The 18,815-nt window shown below is 38.5% G+C and overlaps 2 protein-coding genes across 8 annotated transcripts; one reads left to right on the plus strand and one right to left on the minus strand.

Moving 5' to 3' along the window:
* The first annotated feature begins 1,967 nt into the window (after positions 1–1,967).
* Positions 1,968–6,594, plus strand: LOC124378500 (ladderlectin-like). 5 transcript variants are annotated; one of them, XM_046838196.1, is made up of 9 exons: positions 1,968–2,589; positions 4,133–4,237; positions 4,445–4,531; positions 4,625–4,669; positions 4,891–4,932; positions 5,053–5,094; positions 5,226–5,317; positions 5,494–5,619; positions 5,786–6,594. In XM_046838196.1, the coding sequence occupies exons 3-9, from the start codon at positions 4,471–4,473 to the stop codon at positions 5,987–5,989; spliced, it is 612 nt and encodes a 203-aa protein (XP_046694152.1). In that variant the 5' UTR covers positions 1,968–2,589; positions 4,133–4,237; positions 4,445–4,470; the 3' UTR covers positions 5,990–6,594. The 5 variants fall into 5 exon arrangements, with proteins under 5 accessions (XP_046694152.1, XP_046694159.1, XP_046694177.1 ...); XM_046838203.1 differs by lacking the exon at positions 4,133–4,237; XM_046838221.1 differs by lacking the exon at positions 1,968–2,589 and having other exon boundaries at positions 3,679–4,531; positions 5,786–5,885; positions 6,061–6,594.
* On the minus strand, positions 5,227–18,744 carry LOC124378522 (galactose-specific lectin nattectin-like). 3 transcript variants are annotated; one of them, XR_006924263.1, is made up of 9 exons: positions 18,441–18,522; positions 18,304–18,348; positions 17,984–18,052; positions 17,827–17,868; positions 17,604–17,695; positions 16,818–16,943; positions 16,456–16,555; positions 14,607–16,353; positions 5,227–5,331 (listed from the first exon to the last, which is right to left on the minus strand). XR_006924263.1 is itself a non-coding variant. In XM_046838234.1 (9 exons), exons 2-9 carry the CDS (start codon positions 18,499–18,501, stop codon positions 16,283–16,285), a joined length of 606 nt encoding a protein of 201 aa, XP_046694190.1. In that variant the 5' UTR covers positions 18,502–18,527; positions 18,729–18,744; the 3' UTR covers positions 14,122–16,282. The 3 variants fall into 3 exon arrangements, 1 of the variants encoding a protein (XP_046694190.1); XR_006924264.1 differs by lacking the exon at positions 5,227–5,331 and adding an exon at positions 8,457–8,845 and having other exon boundaries at positions 14,859–16,353; XM_046838234.1 differs by lacking the exon at positions 5,227–5,331 and adding an exon at positions 18,729–18,744 and having other exon boundaries at positions 14,122–16,353; positions 18,441–18,527.
* Between the last annotated feature and the right edge of the window lie 71 nt (positions 18,745–18,815).

Below are 18,815 nucleotides of genomic sequence, written 5' to 3' on the forward strand. Positions count from 1 at the left end.
CCCGCTGCGGCTTCAGGGCATCCGCGTTCTGTATTATATCAACGATTGGTTGATGGTGGCTCGTTAGACCACCTGGCGGTTTGGCATTGAGGTGCTGTTCCCGCCTGCATGAAGGTACTGGGGTTCGGACTGGGACGCCGGGTTGTGTGTACTTTCCCAGCGGAGGGCCACTTTCTCGGCGTGGTGTGGGACTCGGCCGAGTTGCGGGCACGGTTGTCTCCGCCCGGTTTGTAGTCATCCTCACTGCAGTCAGGAGGGTAGGGGCAGGCCGCCTGGTCACTGTGAGGCAGTTCCAGGGGCTGCTGGGTCTCATGTCGGCAGTGTCCGCATGTGGCCCCTCCAGTGGTGGCTCCGGGCGGTAGGTTCTCCCCTGAGGAGTCTGTGTCATCACATCAAGGTCTTACGGTGTGCCCACGAGCCTTGGTTGCATGGTAGAACCTTACGTTCTGTCCCGAGGCCCGTTTTAGGGACTCCTTGTCGCCGCGTAACGCTAACGACGGGCGCCCATCACGGGGTGGGGAGCGGTCATGAGTGGCCACTCCTCTCAGGGTCTGTGGAGCGGCCCGCGTCTCTTGTGGCACATAGGTTGCCGGGAGGTGCTGGCAGTGTTGTTGGAGTTACAACTCTTTCTCCCAGTCCTTAGAGATCGCTATGTGTTGGTCCGCTCGGACAATGGGAAAGTTTTGCCGGTAGGGAGTCTGTCTCCTCCGGGTAGCACCTGGTTGGCGGGCAGAACCCTGGTTCACCCCTGCCCGGTGTTGTGGAGCCTGTGGCCCCTGAGGGGACACAGTTTGTAGCGGCTGTTCTCTCTACCGAGGTAGTAGAGGCCCCTCTCCACTCCAGAGCTCCCTCCATGAGGAGGTCGTATGCCGACGATGGCGACTGTTCGCGCCACGGTGTGAGCACCATGACTTGGACCCAGATGACTGCCCGGTCGGTTCAGTTCTGGTGTTTTTGCAGGTACAGTTTGCCGCAGGGTTAACCCCTTCGACCCTGAGGGTTTCCGTGTTCGCTGGGTAGGTCCCATTGGTGACACGTTTCCTCCGCGGCGCCCGGAGGCTGTGGCCCGGGACACGACTCGAGTGCCTGTCTGGGACTTGGCAGTTGCCTCGTCCCACCTGGAGTTGCCCCCTGGCATGCCCAGAGTGTTCTTACACGGGGCCAGGTGCTCCCACACGATGTGTCGTGTTACAGGCATTCTGCCCTCCTCTATTATAGCCCCGACCAGGGGTTACGAGACCGCTGTGTCCAGTGCGAGCACTGGGTGCTTATCTCCACAGGACGAGTCCTTGGGGTGGTTGGTGCAGTTGTTCGGCTGCGAGTCCTGGTCCCCGCCCCGATCGCGGTCAGGGCTCGCCCCGCCGGAGTGTGGCGGCCTCTGCGGCCGGGTGCACATGAGTGTTACTCCGGGACGCCTGTGACGCTGCGGGTTGGTCCACCCGCTGGCCTTTGTCAGGTTCTATGGCCTCGACCTCAGAGCCACCCCGGCTCCTCTGTCCCACGTGCTGGTGCCGAGGCCCTCACTCTTTGGCAGGGTCTGGTCAGTGTGGCGTGATTGGACACTCGTTCCCATAGCGTTCGACGCAGCTCGAGTTCCTGAAGGGGAACGTCTCAAGGTTCTGACGTAACCCTAGTTCCCCGAGGAACGAGACGCCGCGCCTCCGTGCCACACTCCTGCATCCCGCGGCGCTTACCTTCTCTCTTTGCAGAAGCTAATGTCGCTACCACCGCACAGCCATCTTGTAGCTTCCTGGTTTACGCGACGTCGCCTGTCTATGACGTCACGGCTTGCCTATTGGCTAGATTTCACACGTGGTTCAGAGCGTGGTCACGCAGGGCGTTCCCATAGCGTTCGACGCAGCGCCTCGTTCCTCGGGAACTAGGGTTACGTCGTAACCTTGAGACGTTTACAGGAATCTCTTTATTGTTTTTTGAAAGTTTCACAGCTTTCAGTAGGTGATCTACAAGTAAAATCCAGCCCATTTCTGGTAAGTGTTACAGCACATCAATAGCATAAACTAATTGCTATCATTTTGATTGTGTAATTGGCACGTTAAACCTGGTGTCCAGAGTTCACCATAGAAACTCGATCACTATCACCATTTTTCATTCACAATTTTAAACAGAAGCAGTGATGTAAGATGTGGATTTATCACTGAGATTTCTGTAAACCATAAACAAGATGCCTGACCATGTTTTACAGTGACTGACATTTCCTTGTGTATGTTGATTAAATGGACTGGAATATATGGCATATGACTGGTATTTATTGAATATATTAAAATACTAATACTTTTTAACACTAATATTAATGACTTTGTATTCCCGCAGCGGAATCATTTATAGCCTAAATCTACAGACATTTTACTTGACACACTTAGGATGGAAGTAGGCACAGCTGAAAATGAACCTATAATTAGACACTGTTAGAAATCCAACAAAGCTGATATGTTACCAAAACAGGTTATTGAATATTAATTAACCAGGCAATACATCAAAAACAACTGACATATAAAAATCATGTTAATTTGTGTCACCTTCTAGACATAACCACCACCTGATAACTGCTGCTACTGGCCCAGCTTGAACGTTAGTATGATTGTTCATTGTCAACAGCAACTCTTATAGAATACATAACTTCATTCATGAATATTTTTATTGCAGACTGTGTACTGTGCTGATTTTAAATGAACAAAACTACATTAGAAGAAATACTGAAAGTTGACTGTACATTAAAAATGACAACAATAATACAAGACTGCACACAAGTGAAAGGGAAAGTCTGTAAGTAAGGTGTTTAGTCACTTTGAGCCTCCTTAACAGATTGGGCATTGCTTCTACAAGTGACTGGATCTGTACTGAAGGTTGATTACCATTCTTTTCAAAACATATAACTTTTGTGGTGATGATGGTAGTGCTAACTGCTTTCTAACATGAATATTTAATCTTCTTCATGCACTCAATTGTATGAATTAATACATTAATTAATTAATTAATTAATTAAGTGCATGTTCAGAATTGCTTTAATTTTTTTTATGGGTTAATTCGGTTAACAAATCAACACCACTTTAATGATCCTTAATGTTTTACATTGGGCAGCTTAGTCTCCAGATTTATTTTATATTTTATTTGTTTTTATTTATTTCATGATAGGTGGACATTTTCATTTCAGTTCTTGAATTGAGTATATTTTAGTTTATGGCTCTGACAATCTCCGATTCGTCATTTTATTCGAGAAAAATGTACAAATTTTAAGTCATAACCTTCATGCTTTAGGTGGTGATTGCTGTCTGTGTCTAGCTGTAAATTTGGCTCCATTTGTTTTAATGCTTTTTTTCCCCACTATTTGACACAAACATTATAAATCATTTATTTCAAGCCAAAATTCCCCTTTTAATGCCAGTCAACTAATTATTATAAATAGGCAAATTTTTTATGTCCTGCAACTGCCTCAGTGTTGCTTCATGCTGTGAAAATTGCTGTTTTTATCTTCTGCTTATCTTTACCATTAACACTAGCATTTTTCTGTCCATTTCTGGGGAATCTAGTGGAAATAAGATCCCTTTAAGACATCAATCTCCCATGTTAGGGAACAAAAGTAATTGGACAGGTATGCCCAAGAGATCAGGGTGGATTTCCACACAACAGTAAAAAAAAAAAAAAAACAGTTGTACAAAGTATGCATATTTTTATCCTCAACTTTATTTTTAGTTTTTTTTACTGTGACTGAATTGTCTTAGCTTACAGTATTTATAGATTTATTTATTTTTTGGTCTGATTACATTTCTTTTAGAATTCTCAATGTGTGCTGCCAGAGTGCGGTTTATGGAGAGAACTTCTTTAACTGTCCATTAAATAACATTTTAGAGCACCTACATGTGTTATGTTAAATTGACTACATAGATATTTGTTTATGTGATGAAAGCATTGGTGTATTGAGGTATTGATCCATAAAGATAAAGTGAAGCTCATTAAAGACAATATCACACAGCTTACAGGAATCTCTTTATTGATTCACTATTTTGAAAAGAATCAGTGATGTAAGATGTGGATTTATCACTGAGATTTCTGTAAACCATAAACAAGTTGCATGACCATGTTTTACAGTGACAGACATTTCCTTGTGTATTAGACACAATTAATGGAATGGACTGATATATATAGCACCCTGGGAACTTCATTCAACAGACTGCTCTCAATTTCTGCTAGACAGATACAACCTGAAACATAGGAATCGGTACTTCCTCACTTTCTTGTTAACACTGAAATGCATTTTCATACTAGCTTAAGCTTCATTGAAAATGTTAAACATTAAACAATGAAGATTCTAGTTAGACTGAGAATACTAAGATCATAAGGAGAGACAGAGAATAGTAAGATGGAACTGAAATTGCTTGATTTCATTCAAATTTTAAAGCATTAATATTTATTTTTCTTTTAAAAGTAGCTGCAGTCATCATCCTGATCATCATGAAGGTTTGGATTGTGTGTGTGCTGCTGTGTGCTACCTTTACACTGAGGACTGTTACAGGTAAGCAGCAAGAAATACTAAATGCAGTGTAAGGATTTTATTAAATCATTGTGACTTGTGTAATGTTTGTAATTTTTCATGTTGTTTCTGAAGCTGCAGCAATTGAGACTGGACCTGAGGAGGAACAGGTACTTCAAGGTTAGTGACCACCAGCAGTAGTCTGGAATTTAAAGAAACTCTCTAAAGCATTCTTACATATTTGTTTATTTATCATTATTTGTATTATTATTATGATTAGTCATAGTAGTAGTAGTAGTATGTTGTTGTTGTTGCCTCAATAGTTTAATCTCATGCTAATGCACTGAAGAATACAATTTATTTTTGGCTGTCGTAAGTTTTTAATTTGGAAAATTCCTCAGGAAAAACTACTGAATTGGCGGTTGATGAGTTGATTAATGAAGGTCAGTATATTGGTATACTTTTTTTTGTTTTGTTTTGTTTTGTTATTTTTATCTGTACTTATATTGATGTTGGGTGTCAATAAACAATATTAAGTAATACATTATCACTTGTGATTTCAGTTGAGGATAAAGAGGAAGCTCCCAAAGTCAATATTGCTGAAGGTAATTTTACTATACAAGTCAATTAAAGGGGCTGATCAATTTAAACGATTTTTACAATAAATTCTGAAAAAACAATAGAAATGAACATAAATGGAGTAAGCATAGAACAGAGATGTGCATTATTTTCACAGTTAAATCAGGCATCTGTCCACATGGATGGGTCAAATATGGATCACGCTGCTTTCGACTCATGAGATCAAGTCTGTCCTGGATCAGTGCTGAGGTAAATATCAAAATCTTAAGACAAAAGATGGCAGAAGAAAGAAACCTGTTTCAAGATGCACTGGATGCTAAGCAAAGAAAAAACTAAGATAGTTAAGAAATTTAAAGTTAAAATTAATAATGAACTGTTTTCTTATGACAATCTCTAATCATATCTTGGGCTAATTATGTCTTTAGCAACAGTGTGCAGCTGAACAGGCAAGACTGGCATCTGTACAAAGTCTTGGGGATCATAAATTCCTGCAGAGTTTGCTTGATATGGCTGGTCTGTCACAGGCTTGGATTGGTGCTTACAACTTCCAGGTAACTTAATAATATATTACAGTAGACTCATCTGAATCTGTCAGATGATCTTAAAAGAAAAATATATAAATTAAAACAATATATTAATAAAATTTAAAGCCAGTTATGTTCCTGTGTTACTGATGGATATAGTCATTAGTAAGGCATGTGGTTGTGTATTTTACAGGGAACATGGCTGTGGGTTGACACAGCTCGCTTCTATTACAGTAACTGGTACTCACTGAGCAGTGTGGGCAGCTACCCATGTGCTCTCATGAACAGTAATGGTAATGCTTTCTTTCACATATATGCTTTATCCTTTTTTATGCTAAAATGTCGTACAAAGTATTTCGCTACAATTTTATTTGGTTTCATATACTCATATGTTTGATTCAGATATATTGTCTAGTTCTTGCAAATCAAACGTTTTTTCTAACTGTTTTATTTTCTCCTTTGTTTCAGTTGGCTGGTCCAATACTGTCTGTGGAAGACTATACCCTTACATCTGTTCTATTGACCTAAATAAATGTTAAAGGACATGGCTGAATAATTTTCCATATTGTTGAAGCTGATATGGGAAAATAAATTGTCTGTTTTCAGAACACTTGAGTAATAAACACTGTTGATATCAATAAAAAATGTAACAAACAAACAAATGGTTGTGTTATTTAAATGCAATTTTTTTTTGTAACGAATACTGTTAATGATCCTTGTATTTCCACAGTGGAATCATTTTTAACCTGAATTTACAAACAGTTCACTTAAAGCTCATAGGATGTAAATAGGCACACCGGGAAATGTGACTATATTTAGACACTGTTAGGAATCTAACAGGGCTGAAATTTTATTAAAACAGGCTATTGAATATTGATTAACCAGGCAATAGATAAAAAAGTGATATATTAGATCAAAATCATTTCAATTTGAGTCACGTTCTAGACCAGGGGTCACCAACCTTTTTGAAACTAAGAGCTGCTTCTTGGGTACTGATTAATGTGAAGGGCTACCAGTTTGATACAATCTTCTGAAATAACAAATTAGCTCAATTTACCTCTAATTATATGTTATTATTAATAATTAATGATATTCATCTATGTGAAGACACTGATCCTGTTAATGATTTCTCACAACAATTATCAACAATGATTTAACAAGGTAGGAAAAAGATAAATATCAACATGCAAAACTTTATTTCTATAACTCTCTGCAAGTATTTACATTCTCAAATAATTAATTTTACAACTTTTTCACTATCCACTAACAATTTCTAACAAAATACTCTGATATCTGAACTCTGAAATAGTTGAATAGCTGAATAGCTGAAATAGCCGCGGCGTACGACAGTCGTAAAACACGATTTGGTCATAAGTAGAGTAGGCTATATTTACAGTACTGTGAAATTATGCCGGAAGCTGGCACGCACTGCCGCGGCTAGCGATTGTGGTCGTAAAGTCGAATGGTCGTAAGTCGCATAGGTTGTAAGTCGACGACTACCTGTATATCAGTCCCATAACGTTACGTAGAGGCACTCCGTATCAACACAAACAGGCAGTTTCTATTCAAAGGCCAAAAGTCTCACCAACAGTTGATAAGACGAAATCACAGTCCGTTAACACATCTCCTAATGCACAAACAAACGAAAACACTTTTACAATGAAAACAAACCAGTGTAACGCGCGTTTAGCGGTTATTTAAATGGTTTTCAGCACAGCGTTTCTGCTTCCGAACTCTCTCGAACGCGACTCGTCTCGAGCTTTCTCTCATTTGATTGACTCATTAACCACCAATCACATTACACTCTCATATGCATGGGTGGGTATAAAATAATAAACATCCAATCACAGAAAAGATAATAAAACTAGATAGTAACCAGCACATGTCTTCCAGGTGCATTTAAACCAAACTTTAGTGCATACACAGGGTTTCTTAACTCTTTTGCCGCCATTGACGAGTTAAAGGAATACACACTCATTTTCAGATCACATTAAAAAAATCTCTTTAAACACGACACAATTTAATGAATAGTGTACTTAAACCTTATTATAAAACAAACCTTTTCAGCCACAAATATCTGAATAGGGCAGTTATTTTAAATAAGCTTTTAAATAAGTATGACTGTAGCTTTTATATGCACATATTTTTAGTAAAAGAAACATAACTAGTAAGAGGGTTACATAACAAACAAACAAATGGTTGTGTTATTTTACGAATACTGTTAATGATCCTTGTATTTCCGAAGTGAAATCATTTTTAACCTGAATTTACAAACAGTTCACTTAAAGCACAGAATTGCTTGAAAATAGAAAATTATGTTTCATAAATCAACACCACCTGAATGACCATCATTGTTTTACAATAGACATCTTTCTCTCCATATTTATGTTATATTTTTGTTTTTATTTATTTCATGACAGGTGAAAAGTTCTCGAGTTGAGTGTATTTAGGCTATGGCTCTGACAAACCCAATTAGTTATTTCAGGTAAGTGTTACAGCACATCAATAGCATAAACTAATTCTTATCATTTTGATTGTGTAATTGGTATCTTATGTTCATCCTTTTGAACACTTTTGAACAAAAGCAGTAATGTAAGATGTGGATTTATCACTGAGATTTCTGTAAACCATAAACAAGTTGCATGACCATGTTTTACAGTGACTGAGATTTCCTTGTGTATTAGACACAATTAATTAAATGGACTGGAATATATGGCATGTGACTTGTATATATGGAATATATTAAAATACAAATGCTTTTTAACACTAATATTAATGACTCTTATATTTCTGCAGTGGAATCATTTTTAGCCTAAATCTACAGACATTTCACTTGATGCACTTAGGATAAAAGTAGGCACAGCTGGAAATTTGCCTATAATTAGACATTGTTAGGAATCCAACACAGCTGATATGTTACCAACACAGGTTATTGAATATTGAATAACCAGGAAATGAATCAAAAACATTTGACATATAAAAATCATGTTAATTTGTGTCACCTTCTAAACATAACCACCACCTGATAACTGCCCCAGCTACTGGCCCAGCTTGAAGTTAGTATGATTGTTAATAGTGTTACGTACTAGGGTAGCAGCAAATACAGGCATGGAGTCATGAATCCGTTTCAATCATTTATCTGAAACCCATTTGAAATACAATTACAGCTCGTTATATCACAGTCGTTTCTTTTTTTTAATCTTAAACAAAAAGGTTCACATTCAAAACACCCAACAACAAAGTGCATCCGAACCTTGTCCGTAATCCCACCGAAGTCGCGCTACCAGAAAGTTCTCCTCCGCAAATTCACGCTCTATCGCGTGTGATCAAGAATGAACCAATCACAAAGCATGCCGAGATGATCACTAGCCATTTGACCGTATCCGAACTCGTTGACCTGCTCATGAACTCTTTTCTATGTTTTTTTTCCTCTGCTCTCCATGCAAACAAAGCATAAGAGGATTAAACATTGATAACATCTTTACCACTGTATATTACTTATCTTTATGTTATTGCCATGTACTTAATCAGACAAATAGATGACCATATGACAAAATAAAATACAGAATCAAATCAAAATAAAACAATACAATAGAGAAATAAAATGTAAATGTGGGTTCATCACACCTTCCCCCTTAAAAAGGAAAAATTTTGATCCCATAGATCAAAATTTTCAGACAGGTCTATCAATAACTTTTTAACATCGAGATAGACAATCAGCAATAACATTATCTTTACCCTTAACATGCTTTATCACAAGGTCATACTCTTGCAAAATTAAACTCCAGTTTAACAATCTTCTGTTTTTGTTCCTCATCTTACTCAAAAACACTAATGGATTATGATCAGTATAAACAATGAGGGGTTTCTGACATGTACATAAGTAAACATCAAACTGTTGTAGTGCTAGAATCAAAGCTAATAGCTCTTTCTCGATGGTTGAATAGTTTCTTTGATGCCGGTTGAACTTTTTGGAGAAATATGCCACAGGGTGCTCAACCTTGTCGCTTTCATCCTGTTGTAACAACACTGCACCAGCAGCATCATCGCTAGCATCTACGGCCACTGAAAATGGTTTATTAAAATCAGGAGACTGGAGCACAGGGTAATGACATAACATGGACTTAAGTTTGTCAAATGCCTTTTGGCAGGATTCGCTCCAGACAAACTTCTCTGTTTTTTTTTAAGCAAATTTGTCAGGGGTAAGGCGACATCAGCAAAGTTCTTGCAAAACTTGCGATAATATCCCACCATTCCCAAGAATCTCCTCAAAGCTTTCTTATTGGTGGGAACAGGAAAGGCCAATACTGCCTGGATCTTAGCATCAACTGGAACTACCTGACCTTGACCAATAACATGTCCCAGATATGTTACATGAGCACATCCAAATTCACTCTTAGCCAAGTTAACTGTTAGGTTGGCTTCTGACAATTTTTCAAACAGTCTGCCAACATCTCTGAGATGACTTTCCCAAGTTTCATTCCCAGTCACCAAATCATCTATGTAAGCACTAGTGTTGGGCAAATCTCTGATCACTGCATGAATCATTCTTTGGAACGTGGCTGGTGAATTTTTCATTCCAAATGGGAGAACCTGATATTCGTACAGCCCAGAATGTGTTACAAAAGCAGATATTTCTCTACCTCGTTCAGTTAATGGAACACACCAATAACCTTTTAACAAATCGATCTTAGTGAGGAACTTTGATCTTCCTCTTCAGCTAGCCTACATTTCTCAGGATTCATCCTATACGGATGTTGTTTGAGTGGTTGAGCATTACCTACATCAACATCATTTTCACCCTGGCTAACAACTGAGACAATCTGCACAGACCTATCATGGTAGGGTTTCAACATGTTGATGTGACATAACTGTCTGGCCTTTCTCCTATCTGGAGTTGTCACAATGTAATTGAGGTCATTAACCTTGGAATGGATCTCATAAGGTCCATGGAATCTAGCCTGTAGGGGATTGGACTGCAGTGGGAAGAAAACAAGCACTCTCTCTCCTGGCTTAAATGTTCTTGCCCTAGCCTTGCGGTCGTACCAAGTTTTCATCTTCCCTTGAGTAGCCTTAAGATTCTCCTTGGCTAGTGCACAGGCTCTATTAAGTCTCTCTTTGAAATTAAGGACATAATCCAACAAATTAACATGAGTGTCGTTGTTGGTCCACTGCTCACCAGCAGGGCTAACGGTCCTCTTACCTGGTGTCCAAAAACCAGCTCAAAAGGGCTGAAACCCAGAGACTCTTGGATTGACTCTCTAGCTGCAAACAACAACAAATGAACACCTTCATCCCGATCCTTCTCATTCTCAAAGCAGTATGTCCGAATCATGGTTTTCAGGGTGGAATGAAATCTTTCTAAAGCACCTTGGCTCTCAGGATGATATGCACTTGATGTAATCTGCTTGATTCCCAACTGGTAAATAACCTGCTGGAATAATCCGGAGGTAAAATTACTACCCTGATCCGATTGAATCTCTTTTGGCAGCCCAAACAAAGTGAAAAACTTTATCAAGGCCCTAGAAACGGTGGCTGCTTTGATATTTCTGAGTGGAATTGCTTCAGGGAACCTTGTTGAAGCACACATGATAGTCACCATGTACTCATTTCCAGTTCTTGTTCTGGGTAAAGGCCCCACACAATCCACAATAACCCTTGAGAAAGGCTCACCAAAGGCTGGGATAGGTTTCAATGGTGCCACAGGAGGGTCAAACTGGTGTTTACCCACCACCTGACAAGTGTGGCATGTGCGACAGAAGTTTGCAACATCTTTGCGCAAACCTGGCCAGAAGAATTGCTTCATGATCTTGTTAACAGTCTTGTTAACACCAAGATGACCACCTAGAGGTAAGCTATGTGCCATGGTAAGTATGTCCCTCCTATAAACTTTAGGTACAACAACTTGGTTAATAACTGCCCAATCTTCATTGGCAGGAATATCAGGAGGACGCCATTTTCGCATCAAAACCCCGTCTTTCAGGTAAAACCCGACGGGCACTTTGACAATTTCCTCATCAGGGAGAGCTTTTTCTCTCAATTCTGCAATCTCAGGATCACTGCTTTGCTCAGTGATTAATCGCTTTCTTGACAAAGATAAACCATCAGACACATGCGAATCGTTCCCAACTTCTTGTGGCGAACTAATAACATCTTGATCAAAGACTGCTCCAAGAAAAGTATCTGACAACTCATTAAAACATGAACTCTTACTAGAGCCACTATCTAACCTATGTCCTGAACGATCAAGGTCATGCTTCAACAACGTGCTAGATTGTACAGAGTTCTCATCTTCTCCTGCCTGGTTGGCCATAGCTCAAGTCACTGCACATGAAGGGAAAAACTCCAAGTCTAACTTAGACTCATCTTCAATGCTTGGCTTAGAGGTCAGCTGAACAGAGGAACGACTTTTCCACCAGCTAAGTCATTGCCGAGTAAAAGAGAAATACCTTTGACAGGGAGGCTGGATATGAGCCCCACTTTAACTTGTCCTGTTACTAAGTCTGACTTCAGAAACACGGAGTGCAAAGGTACGGTCACAATTCTCCCCTCAATACCCTGAACAAGAATAAAGTCCCCTATCGCCTTGTCTTCACTTCCACAGGAGGGCAATGCCTCTTTTAACAAAAGTGATTGGGAAGCCCCAGTATCACGGAGAATTCGAATGGGTTGAGAAGGAGAATTTTCACTTGGAGAAACAAATCCCTCTGACACGAAAGGAAGAAACTCTTCCCTCAGAAGATCAGACGACTCAGCCTTTTGGCATCATAAGGACAAAATGATTCACGTGAACCAAACTCAATAGGCATTTCTGTGACAGACTTCACCAAAGCATTAGGCGAGGGCCCCTTTTCTCTCTTTCTTTGAAGAATTAGGCACTCTGACAAGACATGACCCGGTTTCTTGCAATAATGACATGTAGGACCTGTAGGCGCCTCCTTCTTGGTATCACCAAACTTTTTCTTAACATCAGCACTTCTGTCTTTAACCTCTGTGGTCTGGGCTGAATTAATTTTACCACCACTCTTCTTAGGTGGATATGGCCTATCATGAGATCCAAACTTAGACTTATGAGTGAGTGAATACTCATCTGCCAACTTAGCAGCTTCATGTAGTGTGGACGTGTCTTTCTCATCCAGGTAAGACTTAATATCATCCTTAACACACCGCTTAAATTCTTCAACCAACATCAAGTCTTTCAATTTCTTGAAATCACTATTGACTGCTCTAGATGTACACCAACGCTCAAAGTACACCTCCTTATCATGAGCAAATTCAACATATGTCTGACTATCAATCTTTCTGAGACTCCTAAATTTCTGTCTGTAAGCTTCCGGAACCAACTCGTAAGCTGACAAAATGGCTTGCTTAACCACATCATAGTTCGAAGCATCATCAACAGACAAAGCTGAATAAGCTTGTTGAGCTTTTCCTTTTATAACACTTTGCAGCATCAAAGACCAATACTCATTGGGCCACTTCAAACTCTCAGCCACTTTTTCAAAATGCTGGAAATATTTGTCAACCTCCAGCTCATCAAAAGGAGGAACTAACCTCACTTCTCTGCTAGCACTGAATTTGTTTGTATTTAATGGATCTGCTTTTCCTAGCTTTGCTAACTGAAGCTGTTTTTCTATTTTTTCTCTTTCCAGCTCTATTCTTTCTCTTTCAATCGGCATCCTTTCCTTTTCCATTCGTTCCTGTCTTTCTCTTTCTCTATCTTCCCTGTCTCTTTCCAATTTCAATTTATCCAGTTCAAACTGTCTTTCTTTTTCTCTCTCATCAGCACGTTCTTTTTCTCTTTCTCTCTCCAACTGAAGTCGTATTTTTAACTCTATGTCTGAGCCACTTTTAGGTTGAGGCTCCACATCAAAGTCTTCACTTGTAAAAACACCCTCATCATGATAATGTCCATACAGGCTGCCCAGTTGCTTGTTCAGTCTCTTGTCATTTCAAGACTGGACTACTGCAACTCTCTGCTGGCAGGTCTTCCCCTGAACGCTATTCGTCCACTGCAAATGATCCAAAACGCAGCTGCATGACTTGTGTTCAATCAGCCCAAGTTTTCCCACACCACCCCACTGCTGCGCTCCCTTCACTGGCTTCCAGTAGCTGCACGTATCAGATTCAAAACACTGATGCTTGCCTACAAGGCCAAAAATGGACCAGCACCATCTTACCTCAGTGACCTCATCACATCTCGCACTGCACCACGCTGTCTGAGATCCTCCAGCACTGCTCGACTGGTACCACCTTCTCTCAGAATGAGAGGTAAATACAATTCAAGGCTCTTCTCTGTTCTGGCACCGAGGTGGTGGAATGAACTTCCCCTAGATGTCCGTACAGCAGAGTCCCTGATTATCTTTAAGCGACGACTGAAGAACTACCTCTTCCTGAAATACCTAAATTAGCACTTTCCAAGTTTGTAGAATTCAAGAGTTATATTTATATTGAGTTTGTATTCTTGCGTACCAGTGTAGATTTATTCACTACTAGAGATTTAAAGCACGTTTGTACGTCGCTCTGGATAAGGGCGTCTGCTAAATGCCGCAAATGTAAATATAAATGTAATGTTGTGCTATCACTTTTACAATCGTTTCTTTTCCGTAACTTACATTCAAACCAGCTAATTTTAGCATCTTAGCAACTTCCAATAAATCTGTTTTTCTCAATTGCTGCAGACCCTTAACAGTAGGTAATTCCAAAAACTCTTTTACTGCTGCTGCCATAATTACGAGAGGGAAAAAAAACAATCACTTGGATTTAATAAATGCTAACTTAATGCAAATGACTCGTAAAAATGGTAAATATCCCGGACGAGCCCCCAATTTTTGTTACGTACTAGGGTAGCAGCAAATACAGGCATGGAGTCATGAATCCGTTTCAATCATTTATCTGAAAGCCATTTGAAATAAAATTACAGCTCGTTATATCACAGTCATTTCTTTTTTTTTTTTTTTTATCTTAAACAAAAAGGTTCACATTCAAAACACCCCAAAACATATTAACATTACCAGTAGCCTGCAGATACATCTCACTGTCCTTTAGGCATGGCCAGCTCGACTATCCTACCGCACATGCATGCACGTAGTGTCTCTGTCACTGTTTCAAAATGGTGACGGCGCGAAAAATCCTGGAAAACATCCAAAAAAGTATGGTATCCACTCCCGAGAAAGTCCACGAGATCTGTGCAAAGAAAGGGATCCAATAAGTGAGAAGACATATGGTCCAACCATGTCCCTCGCGACAACAAAGTGCATCCGAACCTTGTCCGTAATCCCACCGAAGTCGCGCTACCAGAAAGTTCTCCTCCGCAAATTCACGCTCTATCGCGTGTGATCAAGAATGAACCAATCACAAAGCATGCCGAGATGATCACTAGCCATTTGACCGTATCCGAACTCGTTGACCTGCTCATGAACTTTTTCTATGTTTTTTTTTTCTCTGCTCTCCATGCAAACAAAGCATAAGAGGATTAAACATTGATAACATCTTTACCACTGTATATTACTTATCTTTATGTTATTGCCATGTACTTAATCAGACAAATAGATGACCATATGACAAAATAAAATACAGAATCAAATCAAAATAAAACAATACAATAGAGAAATAAAATGTAAATGTGGGTTCATCACAATAGTCCACAGCAACTCTTATAGAATACATAACTTCATTCATGAATATTTTTATTGCAGACTGTGTACTGTGCTGATTGTTAATGAACAAAACTACATTAGGAGAAATACTGAATGTTGACTGTACATTAAAAATGACAACAATAATGCAAGACTGCACACAAGTGAAAGGGAAAGTCTGTAAGTAAGGTGTTAAGTCACCTTGAGCCTCCCTAACAGATTGGGCATTGCTTCTACAAGTGACTGGATCTGTACTGAAGGTTGATTACCATTCTTTTTAAAACATATAACTTTTAAGTGTGATGCTGATGGTAGTGCTGGCTGCTGTCTAGCATATATGGATAAACAATTAAATAAATAAATAAACAAACAAACAAACAAACAAATAAATAAATAAAATAAAGATCCAAATTTTTTTTCTGAATGAATTTAGTTTCAAAATCATCACCACCTTTATGACACTCAATGTTTTGCAATGGAAATCTTATTTGTTTATTCCTTCATTCAATTGAGTGTATGAACAAGATTCAATATTCATATTTTAGAAAGCAGCCAGCACTACTGTCATGAATGAAGTTATGTATTCTGTGATCGTTTATTTTCATTCACAAACATACTAACGTTCAAGCTGATCCAGTAGTAGCAGTTATCAGGTGGTGGTTATGTCTAGTACGTGACTCAAACTGACATGATTTTGAACTAATATGTCACTTGTTTTTGATTTATTGCCTGGTTAATAAATTTTTTAATAGCCTGTTTTAGTTACATTTCAGCCCTGTTAGATTCCTAACAGTGTCTACTTATAGGCACATTTCCAGCTGTGCCTATTTCCATCCTAAGAGCTTTAAGTAAACTGTTTGTAAATTTAGGTTAAAAATGATTCCACTTCGGAAATACAAGTCATTAATACTACTGTTAAAAAATATTAGTATTTTAATAACACAACCATTTGTTTGTTTTTGTATTTTTTTATTGATATCGACAGTGTTCTGAAAACAATTTATTTAGCAATTTCAGCTTCAAAATGATGGACAATTATTCAGTTATGGCCTTTAGCATTTATTTAGGTCAATAGAACAGATGTAAGGGTATCCAATTTCACAGAAAGTATTGGACCAGCCAACTAAAACAAAGGAGAAAAAAAAATTAAAAAACGTTTGATTTGAAAAAAATTAGACAGTATATCTGAATCAAACATATGAGTATATGTGAAAGAAAGCATTACCATTACTGTTCATGAGAGCACATGGGTAGCTGCCCACATTGCTCAGTGAGTACCAGTTACTGTAGTAGAAGCGAGCTGTGTCAACCCACAGCCATGTTCCCTGTAAAATACACAACCACATGCCTTACTAATGACTATATCTATCAGTAACACAGGAACATAACTGGCTTTAAGTTTTTTGATATATTTTTTATTGATATATATATATATATATATATATATATATATATATATATATATATATATATATACAAAAGATTATTTTTTTTTTTTTCAAGATCATCAGACAGATTCAGATGTGTACACTTTGTAGTTCATTTCAAATGACATTCAGAGTCTACTGTAATACATTATTAAGTTACCTGGAAGTTGTAAGCACCAATCCAAGCCTTTGACAGACCAGCCATATCAAGCAAACTCTGCAGGAATTTATGATCCCCAAGACTTTGTACAGATGCCAGTCTTGCCTGTTCAGCTGCACACTGTTCCTAAAGACATAATTAGCCCAAGATATGATTAGAGATTGTCATGAGAAAACAGTTCATTGTGATAGAAGCGTATCTGCAAGAGTGAAAAGAAAAGTTAATAGGATTGTGTTGAGATGGTTTAGAGACAGTGGCGCTGACTAAAGACAGGAGGTGGAGCTGGAGGTAGCAGAGCTTAAGATGTTGAGATTTTCATTGGGAGTGACGAGGATAGACAGGATTAGAAACAAGTTTATTAAAGAGACAGCGTATGTGGGACGTTTTAGGGACAAAGTGAGAAAGACCCGAATGAGATGGTTTGGACATGTGCAGAGGAGGGACACTGGGTATGCTAAGCATGGAGGCACCAGGAAGGAGGAAAAGAGAAAGACCAAGGAGCAGCATTATGGATGTGTTAAAGGAAGACATGCAGGTAGTTGGGTTGAAAGAGGCAGATGTAGAGGACAGACTAGTATAGAGACGGATGATCTGCTGTGGCGCCCCCTACTGGGAGAAGTCGAAATAAGAAGAAGACAAGAAAACTTTTTTACTTTATTTTTTTTATATATATAAATTTTTACTTTACCTTTCTTAACGAAGTTTTTTTATTAAGTTAGCTTTCAGTGCATCTTTAAACAGTTTTCCTTATTCTGCAATCTTTTGTCTTATGAGTTTGATATTTACCTCAGCACCAATCCAGGACAGACTTGTTCTAATGAGTCGAAAGCAGCGTGATCCATATTTGACCCATCCATGTGGACAGATGCCTGATTTAACTGTGAAAATAATGCACATCTCTGTTCTATGCTTACTTCATTTATGTTAATTTATTTTTGTTTATTAGAATTTATTGCAAAAACCTTTGAAATCGATCAGTCCCTTTAATTGATTTGTTAATAAAAATTACCTTCAGCAGTATTGACTTCGGGAGCTTCCTCTTTATCCTCAACTGAAATCACAAGTGATAATGTATTACTTAATATTGTTTACTGACACCCAACATCATTATAAGTACAGACAAAAACCCCCCCACAAAAACAACAAAAGTATACCAATATACTGACCTTCATTAATCAACTCTTCAACAGCCAATTCTGTAGTTTCTCCTGAGGAATTTACCAACGAATTGCGAACTAGCCACAGGCAAAAATTATTATATTTTATAATATTTTTAAAAATATATATTTTTTCTTTATTGTATTAGCATGAGATTAAACTATCTTGCCAACAACAACAACAACAACATAATAATAATAATAATTATTATTATTATTATTATTATTATTATTATTATTATTATTATTATTATTATAATAAATAGCCAATTATGTAAGAATACTTTAAAGAGTTTATTTAAATTCCAGCCTTGTTGGTGGTCACTAACCTTGAAGTACCTGTTCCTTCTCAGATCCAGTCTCATTTGCTGCAGCTTCAAAAACAACATGAAAAATTACAAGCATTACACAAGTCACAATGATTCATAAAATCCTCACACTGCATTTAATATTTCTTGCTGCTTACCTGTAACAGTCCTCAGTGTAAAGGTAGCACACAGCAGCACACACACAATCCAAACCTTCATGATGATCAGTATGATGACTGCAGCTACTTTTAAAAGAAAAATAAATAAAATTATTCTAAATTTGATTAAAATCAAGCAATTTCAGTTCAGAGTTCGTTGTCTATCCTTGTGATATTAATATTTTCAGTCTAAATAGAACCGTCATTATTTAATGTTTTAAATTTTTATTAAGGCTTAAGCTAGGATTAAAATACATTTCAGTGTAAACCTTGAAAGTAAGGAAGTACCGATTCCTATGTTTCAGGTTGTATCTGTCTAGCAGAAATTGAGAGCAGTCTGTTGAATGAAGTTGCCAGGGTGCTATATATACCAGT

Source organism: Silurus meridionalis, chromosome 2 (genome assembly GCF_014805685.1).
Source record: "Silurus meridionalis isolate SWU-2019-XX chromosome 2, ASM1480568v1, whole genome shotgun sequence".
NCBI lineage: Eukaryota > Metazoa > Chordata > Actinopteri > Siluriformes > Siluridae > Silurus > Silurus meridionalis.